Genomic DNA, 15,147 nt, shown 5'->3' on the forward strand with positions numbered 1-15,147 from the left:
TTGTTTCCTACATTTAAACGGATTCAATTAAAAACAATGTCTTAAATAAAATGAAATAATTCCATAAATAAATGTAAAAACATGCACTGTTTTGTTCATACACATACTGAAGACTATTCATGGGACTGTGGTGCTTCATTGTAGGGTCGTCCTGGGCTGAACGGGGCGAGGGGAGAGAAAGGAGATTCGGGTTCTGGAGACGGTGGACATGGCTATCCAGTAAGTGGTTGTCAACCTCTGGGTCGGGACCCCCAGGGGAAGGGGGGCCCTGCATGGTTTCGGGGGGCGGTCCCCACATGACTGTGAAGTTAACAATGTAAGAACTAGTAAGAAGTACTGATTTACTGTAGAAGGCATTTGTAGTATCAGCCTCAGGTCTTAGTGGGTTAACCATGGTTTCCCCCGAATACACAAAGCCAAGCCATAGTACCTATACCACCAGTGGTGGAAAGTAACTAAGTGCATTTGCTTTACTTAAATACATTCTTGAGGTATTTGTACTTTACTTGAGTATGCCAAATGTTCAGTACTTTTACTTCTACTCCACTACACTACGAGGCTACACTACAATTATTTGACAACTTTAGTTACTTTGTAGATTAGATTATTATTACAAAACGTACATTAACCACTTCAGCTCTATATACATTTGAAAATAGATCATCTACAAGCTCACAATTTGTCGCGATACGACACATTGAGTACTTGGTCCTTTTGTACTTTTACTCAAGTCGATATTGAATTACGGACTTTTACTTGTAACAGAGTATTTCTATATTGCAGTATTGATACTTTTACTGAAAAAATGCGAGTACTGGCCTGGGCCGACCTAACGGTCCAGTCACCTCGGCTGGTAATCCAGCCTGACAGCGTGTTGCAGGTTCGAGTTCCGACGACCTCCCGACGATCTCTCTCCCCGTTTCCTGTCGACTTACTGTGAATCTATCAATAAAGGCAGAAAGCCCCAAAAAATATCTAACAAGAAAAACAAATGGGAGTACTTTTTCCACCACATATTTTCATCAGTCCTCTTGTCTCCCAGGGTCCCCCAGGAGCACCCGGGCCCCCGGGACCACCTGGACCAGCCGTTCCTCTTGACAGGTTCACCGTGAGTAGTACTTCCCACACTACACTTCCCACAATGCACCACTAGTTGACCTGCAACTTCATATCTGGTGGAGAATTAGAAAACCAATACTAAAAAACATTTATTCAATTAATACAAATTATTTTGAGCATTGAAACTATTGTTGTTCTGGGGTTTGATTTCAGGGTCACACTGACATTTCCAGGCACTATCCTGGTAAGTTTTAACTCCATATTCTGTCCTATGTTAAATGTATGTCTGCTGGATTGGTGAAGTTAAAGGGACAAGGTCACAATTTCAACCTCATTTTTATTGATTTTTTTGGAGGACTAATGTTCCAAAATGTGACCTAATGTGACCAGCTCAGACTGTGGCCTTGTGGTTTGAGTGTCCGCCCTGGGACTGGGAGGTCTGGGTTCCATCCCTGGCCAGCTCATACCAAAGAAAAATGGCACCTAGTGCCTCCCTGCTTGACACTCAGCATCAAGGGTTGGATTGGGTGTACGTCCCTGCGACATACTAGCGTCATGTCCAGGGGGAGTACTTGTACATCAAGCTGCCTCACTCTACAGACACGGATACGCTCCTGCCCTATGGGCCTCATGGCTCCACAAGGTTTCACTCTACAGACACGGATACGCTCCTGCCCTATGGGCCTCATGGCTCCACAAGGTTTCCTTATGCTTATACATGCAAGCTATTATGTTGTCCCATGTATAGTAATACCCATGAATAGAATTCCACTTCTGATTGTGTTCCGTTGCATCTGTTTCAGATCCTAAAGGAGACAAAGGTGACCGGGGAACACCGGGCATACCTGGAATTCCAGGTAGGTTCAGGATAAAGTATATTCTACCACAGGTCGTTTCGAGGAAGCAATCTGATTGGTTGAAACCTTAGAGTATATATGAATAGAGAAGGCACCCAGCGGAAACCCTGAGGCGAAATGGACATAGTGGCCGAATTTGATATTGCAGCCTGGCCCCAAACACATGAACGCGCTGGTCCGTTGACTATCATTGTGCATGTTCACGGCACATTTGAGAGAGTGCGAGAAACGGCACATTTGAGAGAGTGCGAGAAACGGCACATTTGAGAGAGAGTGAGAGAAACGGCACATTTGAGAGAGAGTGAGAGAAACGGCACATTTGAGAGAGAGTGCGAGAAACGGCACATGTGAGAGATGGCCCACTTTACCTGAGACCACAGATACAGACCAAAGTTTGGTGGAGCCCGTTGCTCGCTGCTGTTAGCACACCCATGTGCCATTTCCACACACACACACACACACACACACACGCACGCACACACGCACGCTCACACTCACGGACACACACACACACACACACACACACACACACACACACACACACACACACACTGACACACACACACTGACACACACACACACACACACACACACACACACACACACACCCCCAACAGTAGGAGGGGAGGTGTGCAACAGCGTGTGCTGCTGTGCTATCCCGACCATAGAGTATGATCCCGACCTGCGTAGCCGGACCCGCGGACCGGCTGCTGCTCTGTTGACAGCTATTGTACGGTACGCCGCTGTTTATACACAGCAACGCAGTTTGGGCTGCATTCTGATTGGTCAGAGGTGTTGCAGTTCGCCTGCGAATGTCTGCAAAATTTGACACCAGAGCGAACAAATAAAGAGCGAAAACTGTCGCTTTTTCGCACATTCGCCACTGATGTGGAAGCTTGCATTGACTTCAATTAGTTTAAAAGAATTGTGAATTATTCGCACGAATAAATCGCGTCGCCAGTGTGTAATGACCTTAACTGTGGTAGTATTGCAATATTACACTCGAGTAATATTGTTTAATTAAGCAACACCATATAGTACAGTATGGGGGATGCTGCTTAGAAAGATAAAAAGGTGCTTACATGCTATCACTTTTTCTTTACAATAACGTCCTTGACCACTTACTTACGCCATTGTTGGACGACTTCATATGGCCCTGACCTTGCACATTGTCCAAATGAGCATCTGCTAAATGCCTAAATTGAAATTTTAAATTCCAACTTCAATGTGGATTTGACCTGCCTGTAACAGGTATAGGACAAATTCAATTTGTATCTTTACTGGGACATTGATGAGTGTGAATGAGGGAATGAGTGCAGGATAGGTCTACTTACAGTATACAGTAGCCTCCAACACCTGTGCGTGGCCAATGGACAAGCTGCCACTCACTGGATGGGAGTTACTCTCCATGAGCCTTTTGACAGTGACAATCTTTGTTTTCTGTTCTAGGTCTTACCACAAATTTTGACATTTACACCTTCAAGGTAAGCTGCAAACTCTTCTAGTTCTACCCTGTCTGTGCCGCTGCTATCAGAAACATTGATGTAAATTAGAAGTGCTCGAATATGAGAAGAGTAAATGGCGTGTTTATTACAGGGATGACATCTTGTGTAGGCCAATGGAATTGTTTCATTTAGTTTTGGATACAGCTCTGTAGCAAACATATGCTTATGATAGTGACATTTGATTCAACAATGTAATGTTAAACTCCATGGTTCCCATGAGACTGTGACTGATATTGCCGTTATTTGTGTTATTTATGTGTTGTTTGACAAGTTTCATGGCATTTACGTGGACTTTGCAAGTACCTCTCTCTGGATAAGAGTATTTGGCTTGACATTGTAACTCATTTGAACTTGGTGCACATTTGAATGAGTTTGTTGTCTGGTTTTCCATCAGAATGAGATGAAAGGGGAACGTGGTGACCCAGGTTTTAAAGGGGACAAAGGCGAGTCAGGAGGAGGGTATTATGACCCCCGATATGGAGGCGGAAGTGCTGCCCCTGGGCCTCCGGTAAGATCGCTTTTTCCATAACATGTTTTTTGATATATATAAAAAAATGTGTGGCTGTTTAGTCATTGTGGGACATTAACTGTATCAACCGAGGATTGTATCATGCAATACGATTTGTCTGTCCAACTAAAACCCCGTTTTCTTCCCCAGTCCCGTAATTTTCTGATCCTACAATACCCAGAATTCATTGAAAAACCTTGATGCCTCCATCAGTTCTCGATGCCTTTGTGCCCATAGTTTTTGAGTTGAGCGTTGCACTGTTCATGAATATACTTTGGAGCACCGTTTGCTCCATTGTATTCATGTTAAATGGTGATAATCAACTAAAAAGTCAATCACCATTAACATGCAACCATATTGCATGTCCCGTAAACAAGACATATAGTCTACCGGTATTCTCTGTAAAGTAAAGATATAGACATTGTTAATCTAGGTTCTGATCAACCTCATAAAAGTAAATGAGCTAATTTTCATACGAAGGATTTGTACATACTGTATCTGTGGTACAGTATGTTATTTGGATTATTTGTAATTTACCAATGAAAATGTCATTTCCATTCCACTTGATTGATTCCTGTGGAAATCGGTTATTTTGTCCCATCAGGGACCCCCAGGTGAGTCCACTGAGGGCCCCCCGGGGCCCCAGGGCCCACCTGGTTCTCCAGGAGCAGGGCACCCTGGGCATCCCGGACAAACGGGGTATCCTGGCCCACCTGGGCCCCCCGGACCTCCAGGAGGGTCACTCCCAGGACCTTACAGGGGCACTCAGAGTGAGCCTTATTTAAACACACACACACACACACACACACACGCACGAACCACGCACACACGCACATGTGTACTGTATGTTGTTGTGCACATCATGTTATGTTTCTGTGCATGTGTAGTCCACTATAGTTTCATGTCACACAAAAGAGGTAGACTTTCTCTAAATTATTGTTATTATCCACTTTGATATGACCTCTGTTGACAATCATGTAACATTTGTATGCTAGCCATCACTATCCCAGGCCCCCCAGGCCCCCCCGGAGCGCCTGGACACCCAGGATCATCATCAGGAGGAGTGAGTTGGAACGTGTTCTAATTATTATCAGTTGTTTTATTCAGAAGCCACTGTGCTTTCATGGTGTTGTCGCGCATTGACTTTCTAATGTGTTGATTAGCCGTGCGATCACATCAGCCAACGCAGGGAAGCTGGAGGTACAGTACCTTCACTAAAAACGCCGGGACAATGGTCCACACGTCCCAAAACTATGGAATGAACTTCCCATTGCAATTAGAACTGCAGACTCACTCCCGTAGTCTGAAAACCCACCTCTTCCGATTCCATCTTAGCCCGTAGCTCTTGCCATAGCACTTGCCCTAGCCTCAGCGGCTTTACAGGCATATGCAAAGGCTCAACTTATGTAACTTGGATAGCATTTTATAGATATAGCACTCTATAGTGTATACTATACGTAGTTTAATTATATACTGTATACAGTATACTAGATATTCCACTGTTCTTAGCTTATGTATTATTCATGATGACTATTGATATTTGATGTATTACCATGTTTTTTGTTCTTGTTTACCGTAAATCACTCTGGATTAAGAGCGTCTGCTAAATGCCTAAATTGTAAATGGTTGACAAGGTGATGGTGCTGAGGTCCTACCACACCATGGCAGCCACCGCTAGAAGTCAAGCAGAAGGAACGCTGGTGTACGTTCAGGAACAAACAGACCTCTACCTGCGAGTACGAGATGGAGTCCGCCAAGTGCAGGTACAACAGTACTGCTGTAAACATACATTACCCAACACTAAAACCAATGGTAAAAGTATCAATATTGTAGAAATATACTCTCTTACAAGTGAAAATCCTGATGAGTAAATGTACAAAAGTATACTTGACATCGAAATGTACTTGAAGTACCAAAAGTAAAAGTACTCATTGTGCATCCTAAGCCCTGAAAGCGGAAGTGTTAACCCAGACTCTGCAACGCCACAGTATAACTCTATGGCCTCAGCGCTAATGTTATGAGCTAACTGGAGCTACACAACAAAACACAGTGATTGAACCAACAAAAGATCGTCAGAAACGAACGCAAGCAACGGCTGGGAGGTTGTCACAGAGAAACATACACGTTAAAAAAATAAAAAAATAAAATAGGGGTGGAAAAAAGAAAGAAAGAGGGGGACAGATGCACAACGGAGAGCATTTGTATCACCTGGCAGTTAATGATACGATCATACGCGTGTCATTTTAGTTTTCTGTTATATTATGTTGGCCATTCAAAATGCATTTGTCTAATTTATTTTCATTGTTGGAATGAATATGACAACCTTGAGAATTCAGTATACTCATTTCATTCTTCTTTTGTACTTTTCTCAGCTCGGGCCCTACATTGCCTTGCCCAACGATCAGGTGAGTTTCTATAATCATACTATCATCATCATATCATCATAATTCAGTCAATGTCTGTGTGTGTGTGTGTGTGTGTGTGTGTGTGTGTGTGTGTGTCTGTGTGTCAGAATGTGTGTGTGTGTGTGTGTGTCTGTGTGTCAGAAACACCGCCGTAGCTCCTCACTGCCTGCACCAATCACTCCCTCAATGGGCACTCCCACTAATAATATGGAGGTCTTAACGAAGCCCTTTTTTCGATTTGACACATTAATGATTAATAATGAATTTATTAGTGAATTAAAAATTAGAAAACGCACCCGGGCGCAGTCCGGGGGAATCTCACAACGGGTAAGGGCTAGTAATAATAATATACACCTTGCTTAGGATGTCTACGTCTATGGAGTGACGATGTGTGCATTACATTCACATCATGCCCACCGCGCGCTAGTACCCTCACTAAAAACGCCATGTGAGAAGCTGGAAGTACCCTCACTAAAAACGCCGGGACAACGCTCCACACGTCCCAAACTCTTCTCCCTTCTGGCTCCAAAACTGTGGAATGCACTTCCCATTGCAGTCAGAACTGCAGCATCACTCCCAATCTTCCGCCTTATATGAAAACCCACCTTTTCAGACTCCATCATGGCCCATAGCACTTACCCTACCCCCTTAGATAGCATTTCTGTAGACTTAGATAGCATTTGATACAGACTTATAGCATGTTATGTAGACAGCACTATAAGTGCATTGTATGTAGTCATAGCACGTCATAGTACATATGTATAGCATAGTATAGTTTATATGTATAGTTTCATTATATAGATATTCCACTGTTACGTTCTTAGCTTACGCATGTTTCATGATAAATGCTTTTTATGTGATGTATTCCCATGCTTTTTGTTCTTGCTTAATGTAAGTCGCTCTGAACTAAGAGCGTCTGCTAAATGCCTAAATTGTAAATTGTATCTTTCGAAGGGTAACGAGGTGGCTGCTGTGGAGCCCCCGCCGGTGGTTCCCTACAACCCACAACACCACCCCAACGCAGCACACCCCACAGAGGAGCCTCAGAGACGGGACGAGGGTCAGAGCCCGGTGGAGCCCCGATACCACCCACAGCCTGACCCGGCACAGCCAGATCAAAGATACCCTTCAGAACCGGATCACAGATACCAACCCCAACCAGATCACCGATACACACCCCAACAACCAGACCACAGATACCCAGCCCAACCAGATCACAGATACCCATCGCAGCCAGATGACAGATATCCGCCTCCGGCTCAGCCGCAGCCCCAACCCGATACCAGAGTCCCGCAGTATCCCACGCTGCCAGACCCGCAGTACCCGGCGCCGACAGATCCGCGGTACCCGAGCTTCACCGAGCGACTGAACAACCCGGACAGTCGACATTACCACGAGCCGCCCCCGGAGCGCCCGGTCTACCCGGACGGCCGCTACCCGGTCACTCCTCAGAGACGACCCAGGCCCCCAGAGCCTCAAAGTCCAGTCCATGATCACACCTCGGGGCCTTCGGTAAGTGGAGTAGAAGGGACTCTTGTGTGATGTTGTACTTTTGGATTTCTAAATTTGATTATTTCTTACTTTGCCTTTTCTATTTGTGTGGAATGAGGGAGAGAGGGAGAGAGAGAGAGAGAGAGAGATCCCCCAACCGGGTCATTCTTTGACACTCCATTTGCAATGAATGAGAGTTCATCTCTCTATGGCAGTGGTTTTCAACCAGTGGTCCTTGAGAGGGTTCTAGGTGGTCCCCAGATAAATTATGGAGAGTTGGTAACCAAATGGACCCTTGTAGAACTTTAACTCTTGAGTCTAAAATGAAACCAAATGCCATTTGGTTTCATGTTACAATCTCAAGAGTTACATTATTGTTAAACATCTGTATTTAATTAATTTACAAGAAGTCTACACAACTAGAGAATATAGATTTATTTGCCTCTTATTTCTCCTATGGTACCAACATCAATTCAGTATGAAATTGTGCAACTTATGCAACAACAACAACAAAATATTCCTTAGTTTTGGGTCTGAGAGGCCTACATTTCATCAAATTGTGGTCCGGCGTGGCTCAAATGCAGAATAAAGAATGGGCCGTGATATGAAAAGGGTTGAAACCACTGCTCACCACTGCTCTATGGATGGATTGTTGTCCCCCTCCAGCTCCACATGATGGCGCTCAACAGCGCCCAGACGGGGTCCATGCGGGGTATCCGCGGGGCAGACTACATGTGCTTCACGCAGGCCCGAGCCATTGGGCTGATGGGGACGTTCCGGGCCTTCCTCTCCTCCAAGCTCCAGGACCTGCAGAGCATCGTCCGCAAGACCGACCGCGGCGGTTTGCCCATCGTCAACCTGAAGGTAGAGACTCTTCCATGTTTAGCAACATTACACTCTGGTTAATCCCATTAAGACTATGAGGACGCATCTGTGTCACCTTGTACTAGTGTTTTAACTACTTTAACCATTATTTTACACTTTCCAGTAGCTGTTGAAAAGATTGCAGATACACGAGCTTGTAGATCTGCTTTTTCTATCGTGAAAACGTGCAATGATATATATTCTTTCCCATCAAACGTTTTTAACTCAAATCTTTGCTTCTGGGGGGGGGGAGGGGGGAATTGCCTCCCGAGATCCCAGATCCCAATAAGCTGTGAAACAAACTTGTGTAGCAAGATTCTTGGATCTGGCAGCGTCAGGTTAGGGGGGATCCCTGGAACAAAATATTTCCATATGGGGGTCGGTGGCCAATTCCATATAATTGTTTGGGTCCTTGACATGAAATACTTTGAGCACCACTGTCATAGCAGCAAATCCAAAACTAACGTTAAAATTATAACGTGTGAACTGGTCAGAATAACGTGTCCCTTCCACACGCCACGTCCGGTGAAAAGAAGCAGCTTGGACTCCTCATGCATAGGACGACGCATGAGGTCAGTCCGCTGCCCCCCAGGTTAGCAGAGGAAGTGTAGCGCCCAGGATTACATTAGATGATTGGCACTGGGTGAAAAGAAAACTGGGTTACAAAATCGTGGGATAAAAATTTAAAAAAGAAGAAAAAAAAAAAGATATATATATATAACATAATTTTTTAACCAATCTGTATGGTACAGTATGTTAATACAAACATGGATACCAATTACATGGTAAAATGTGTTGTTTCTGTTCAACTGACCACTCTCTTCTTGGCCAGGATGAGATTATGTTTGACAGCTGGGACTCCATCTTCAATGGCGGCACAATGAAGAACAACGTGCCGATATACTCCTTCGATGGCAAGGACGTCCTCACTGACAGTGCATGGTGAGCCACCCGACCGTGTCCTTTGAACTGTTCACTTGCATTTTGGAGCATGTGGATATACCACTGCATTGGTGTGACGCTGTAGTTATGATCAAGTAGGGAGTGGAGAGAGTTGGAAACCAAATGGACCGTTGTATATCTTTAAATCTCTCAAGAGCGTATCGGTATCGGATCTGTCTCAAAATAATCCAGATTATTAAATTACGTTTTCACCAGCAAAGTAATTCATGAAAAATGTAAAGAATCGTCAAAGGGTTCAATAACAATCAAGAGTGTCTAGCATCTCTAGTCTAGAACAAAGGTCAAATCATGCATATAAAAACACTTTACATTTTTCTACATTTAATTTGTAAACTCTACTCATCTCATTCAGTAGTCATTCAGTTGTGAAAACAGACCACTTGGAAAAGAGTATAGGTTAATGTATTGATTGATTGACTACTTTATTAACAGGCTTTGGGCCATGCCCCTATAGGGCCTATAGGCTTGTTTCCATTGTGGTCCTCTGTATAATATCGGAATCGGTCAGAATCGGTATCGGCCGATATGACCCTGCCAAATAATCGGAGATCGGATATCGGTCATAATTTCATAGCCGTGCTCCCCTACCTGGAACCTTTCTCTCTCTCTCCTTCTCCTCCCAGGCCAGAGAAGATGCTGTGGCACGGCTCGACCGCGGCAGGCCACCGGCAGGTGGAAACGTACTGCGAGACGTGGCGCGTGGGCGAAGCAGCGCTGTCGGGCGTGGCCTCGCCCCTGCAGGGCGGCGGCAGCATCCTGCAGCAGAGCTCCAGCAGCTGCTCCAGTTCCTTCGTGGTGCTGTGTGTCGAGAACAGCTACGTTGGCCCGTCCAAGAGATAGGTCTCCCGCGCACGCACGCGCGGGCGCACACGCACGCACACGCACGCACACATAGACACACACACACACACACACACACACACATACACCACACCACAACATCAGACATGAGGTATAGCTGATAACATTATTGAATTCACGTAAACACACCAGTTCTGAGGGAGCTAGAGGCCTTCCCATGAGAGTACATGCCGGCACATTAACTTATGCACACACTTTCATACATTTACACACACACACACACACACACACGCATTATATTGTACATATAGACTACACGGCCACATCAACTACAACTAGACATTTACTAAAGCAGTCAAACACTGAAATCCTCACACTGTGTGTTCACACACACACACACACACACACACACACACACACACACACACACACACACACACACACACAGTACACAGAAACGTATGCACAATATGTCGTGCGGTTTGTAAATAAGCCCTTTTTCTAAATAGTTATTAGTTTGTGTTTGAAATCCACTCATATGGTGCTATACAATGACCATCCAATAGGGGGTGCACCTCAGTGCCCTAGAATTGTGAACTTTTCTTTTGGGGGGGGGGGGGCATTTTAAGAGCCAAACCACAGTCTATGAAACAAACAGAATGCAGCTGCCCTGGACATGCTTATCTCATGGTCATCAATGATGGCTATCCATTTTCATTTTCTACTAATCAGAAATTCAGTCATGAAACTGATTTGACAAAATGTCTACAAAATGACCTTGCTTTCATGTGCCTTGAAGCAGTATCTAAACATCTGTATGGTAGAGTATGTTGATATGACTACTATCACTACTATCTGCATTGGTTGGGGGTTATCTCCCTACTCTTCCATTGTGTTTTTAGATATTTTAGTATTTCCGAGTGTCCATGATGTCCTGGACACTGGGCTCACTTACTTCCTGAACTATATGTTGTCTCAGTAAGACAGCCCCCCTATCCAGAAGGAAGAGCAGTGCACCAAAGCATTATGGGAATTATAGTCCAGGAAGGAAGTGAGCCCAGTGTCCATGACATCATGGACACTTTGAAATACAAAAATATCTAAAAACACATATTACCCACATAAAAAACCCAGGAAAGTGTTTCTTCTCTCTCAAACATCATTAAACTAAGATCTGGTTGCAAAAGAGGTGAAGTGATCCTTTAAGAAATGTAGGCCCTGGTGTTGGGTTATAATAACGATGTCAATAAAGGTATTTGAAGCAGACCGCACACATCAGATTGGGCATGTGCCACCATCTTTATTATAGTTTGGACATGCAATTACCTCTGTCCATTGGGGGAGAGGGAGACAACGGACATACAATGTACGGATTGCGGTATTAAAATACCAGTAAGACGCGCAAACGCGGGAAGCGAACGCAGCTGAGACCCTGCAGATCGATGTCTGTCTGTCTGTCTGTCTGTGTGTCTGTCCCGCTGTTACTGTATATGTGGACCTGGCCCCTTTTGTGGCCATATATGGAGCTGAGTGATTCGTTTGTTGATGCAACACTTTTGTGCCCATATATGGAGCTGAGTGATTGTGTTGATGCAACACACTCCATATTTGGACGTATAGCGGGACAGACAGACAGACAGACAGACAGACAGACAGACAGACAGACAGACACACAGACATGATCTGCTAGGTCTCATAGTAAGTGCTCACTGCGTTCGCAATCACTGCGTTCGCAATCACCTTTTTGTTTTTGGTCTTCCATCATCTGATTTCATACGTTTCATACGTCGCAACAATCTGCACTCTGTGTCAGATGTCTGTGGTAGAAACTACTTCATTACCAATCTGTTGTTAGCTAGATCGGACTGATCGACCCCAAACCAAAGCACGTCATTGTGTTCAGCTGTCCAAATAAATCCACCTGAACCTGGTCAGCTCCTCACCAAGTACTGTGAAACTGATTCAAGACACCAGAGAGCCTTATTATTCCCCTGTTTTCCTGCACTCGGGAACGACAGCAGCTGACCAAACTGTGTGATACTAGTACTACACACTCGCATGAAAACTAGCAGTCTGCGCTGTAGTTTAGACTAGCGCTGTGTTAGTAAGCTCGCACGCTCACATCTAACGCCACGGGTCCGTGTTGTTGTTTCTCAGTGAATATCGTGTGTCCGAGTGAAACACACTGTACACACATACACAAAGTGTATATTTTGATCCAAGGCAGACGGCGATATGTCTTTGGACAATAGCTGGCACGCTGTGGGAAACTAAAGTTTTGCACGTCGTAAGTGCAGAGGTCAAGTCAGTGACGTAGCACGGCCACATCGCACTTCCGCATACTCCGCGTAGGTGACGGTCTACGACTTGGCCACCCGAACTGTGCACAAAGTTTTGTGCATTGTATAGAGAGATAATGTCATAATGATATCCATTATTACATATCTCCTCCACCAAACTGTTCAATTGAATTGGAAGATGGATCTCACAGTATGGTCATCAAGGCCTATATTCCACTGTCGAGCTTAATGGTCATTCATTTCAAATGTTATCTTCTGTTTTTGTATACACTGCTATAATAACCTACTGTACAACTAGTAGCACTTGAATAACAGACTTTTTTGTATTTTACTATCTACATACAAGGGAAGATATTTTCAAATTTCTAACAAAGGAGTATTTATTTTTGATTAACAAAGTCGTTTTAATGTTTTATCGATTGTGCAGTGATTTATTCTTTCCACAAATTTGGACATCTAGTATTAAAGTCTCACATCGGGTAAATATTCCAAACCTTCCGAAAGTTTTTTTCTTGAGGGGAAATTCCTGTGGAGAGAGCTAATAGGGACTTTAAGCAATGACTGTTTTCAGGACGGCGCTGTAGCTGTCAAAATCGTTAAGCAAACAGCCTCCGGCGACGGTGACTATTATTATTATTATTTTTAAAACACCCCGTTGCGCGTCAGCTAACTTACCGATATTGCTTAATTCTTACATGCGCTGGACATGATATTCTTATTCTAAAACCGTTTAATAAATATGGTTAATATGATATAATGGTATTGGTGTTATTTCTTCATTCAGAGCATGCCAACACATTACACAGCATAAGAGAGGTGATGGAGCAATCAGTGTAAATGTATGACAGCTATCATTTCAATAAACACGTAGAGTCTAAATTTGATTATAGACTCTACGTGTAAGTGTAGGTTCTCCCGTAGTAGAAAGGGCTGCGACGGAGAGCAGGTTTATGTATCGAGCACTGATCCATTTCCGGTTGCCGTAGCCGACAGCCGTATCCGTCGTTGCTTAAAGTCGCTACTAGCATTTAAAGGGAGGACACATGGAAAAATCATCATATGCCTGCACATACAAAGTGTATGTGCAGATACCACATAAGGAATCAGCCATGAATGTGTTTCTCTTGTCTATGCACTGTTTATAAGGATCATCGTGATTTTGTTTTGTTAAACGTTTTGTCGCAGGAGTTTTTATTCATAAATGATGATGCACTGTGCTCTAGCTACGCTACCCAATTCACCCTTCTGTCAGCCTTCTGATTGGTCCCTGACTGACTAACCAGCAGGCTCTTTCTGCCTTATTCCGCCCTCGTTCCGCCTTGTTTATGTTGAATTTGCAAAAACATCGTTTTTGGAGAAAGAAAAATGATATGCCCATGCAGTCACCATGCTGCACCTGTGATGTTCCTTTTTACTGACACCAAGTTTAAAATAACAATTGAGTGCACAGAATATCAATATGAAGCGACTGAAAAACATGTTATTTCAATGGTAGTGGATGGAGAGAGGATTTTTGTCCAACCACGAAACTGCAACCAATGGGTGCGAAGAGGGGCACAACCACGGGTGGGACTTGACAAAGGGTGAATTGTCCGAGGGAGAGAACGCGGACACTGATATTAAAATGTGTCACTTGATTTGTATCAAAAGTGTCATTCATCATTTTCAGTTGGAAGTACATAGCGGAATGGTATTCCTGTATAGTTGTAACCACATTATCATGTGTAAGATGTGTATTAACTTTTATAGATATACATTTTTCGTGACGTGTCTTTTGAAACGCATTTCCTAAAATAAAACCTTTGTATAAATCAAATGGGCAATGTTGTGGTGCTATTTCTTTCATACTATAATGGCCAAGTGTGTAATCTTTCTGTCTCCGTCTGGCTGTCTCTTTTGTTAAAGTCACAGTATGTTGTTTGACGCTACAATAGGACAATATTTTATAAAGCAGTGATACTCAACCTCAGGCCCGCGGGCCACATCAGGCCCGCGGGACCATTATGACTGGCCCACCAATGAAAAATCTGGAAAATGAAAAGAATAATAATAATCTGAATGAAGTTATCTTTAATTACATTATTATAAGTAATACGAGTTGTACTATTACTCGAACGAAAATAAAAGCTTGGGGGGGGGGGGGGGGGGGGGAGATGCAATGCAAATGAAAGACATATACTGTGTATCCCTATTCCCTGACATAATTTTATAGCTAAACGGACAGAATTCTATTTTATTTGAATGATGAAACCCAGCTGCCATTAATAGTTGGAAATGGAAATGGAAATTGCGGAAATTGCGGAAATGGTGGAAGCGGAAATTGTGGAAATGCAGAAATGGAAATTGCGGAAATGGTAATTGCGGAAATGGTGGAAATGGAAATTGCGGAAATTG

The 15,147-nt window shown here is 43.8% G+C and overlaps 1 protein-coding gene across 6 annotated transcripts in view; it reads left to right on the top strand.

The window, feature by feature from the left end:
• Nucleotides 1-14,569, top strand: part of col18a1b (collagen type XVIII alpha 1 chain b) — a 65,702-nt gene extending 51,133 nt beyond the window's left edge. For all 6 annotated transcript variants that reach the window (XM_080758025.1, XM_080758020.1, XM_080758022.1 and 3 more), the window contains 14 exons: nucleotides 145-219; nucleotides 1,043-1,108; nucleotides 1,273-1,303; nucleotides 1,863-1,916; nucleotides 3,366-3,400; nucleotides 3,816-3,929; nucleotides 4,534-4,699; nucleotides 4,925-4,992; nucleotides 5,564-5,692; nucleotides 6,302-6,334; nucleotides 7,289-7,846; nucleotides 8,492-8,689; nucleotides 9,522-9,631; nucleotides 10,276-14,569. In XM_080758025.1, coding sequence (XP_080614151.1) covers nucleotides 145-219; nucleotides 1,043-1,108; nucleotides 1,273-1,303; nucleotides 1,863-1,916; nucleotides 3,366-3,400; nucleotides 3,816-3,929; nucleotides 4,534-4,699; nucleotides 4,925-4,992; nucleotides 5,564-5,692; nucleotides 6,302-6,334; nucleotides 7,289-7,846; nucleotides 8,492-8,689; nucleotides 9,522-9,631; nucleotides 10,276-10,492 — 1,854 coding nt within the window. In that variant the 3' untranslated portion in view covers nucleotides 10,493-14,569. The remainder of the gene's footprint in view (nucleotides 1-144; nucleotides 220-1,042; nucleotides 1,109-1,272; nucleotides 1,304-1,862; nucleotides 1,917-3,365; nucleotides 3,401-3,815; nucleotides 3,930-4,533; nucleotides 4,700-4,924; nucleotides 4,993-5,563; nucleotides 5,693-6,301; nucleotides 6,335-7,288; nucleotides 7,847-8,491; nucleotides 8,690-9,521; nucleotides 9,632-10,275) is intronic.
• The last annotated feature ends 578 nt before the right edge of the window (nucleotides 14,570-15,147 follow it).

The sequence above is a fragment of the Protomyctophum bolini genome, assembly GCF_963924005.1.
Source record: "Protomyctophum bolini genome assembly, chromosome: 24".
NCBI classification, from domain to species: Eukaryota; Metazoa; Chordata; class Actinopteri; order Myctophiformes; family Myctophidae; genus Protomyctophum; species Protomyctophum bolini.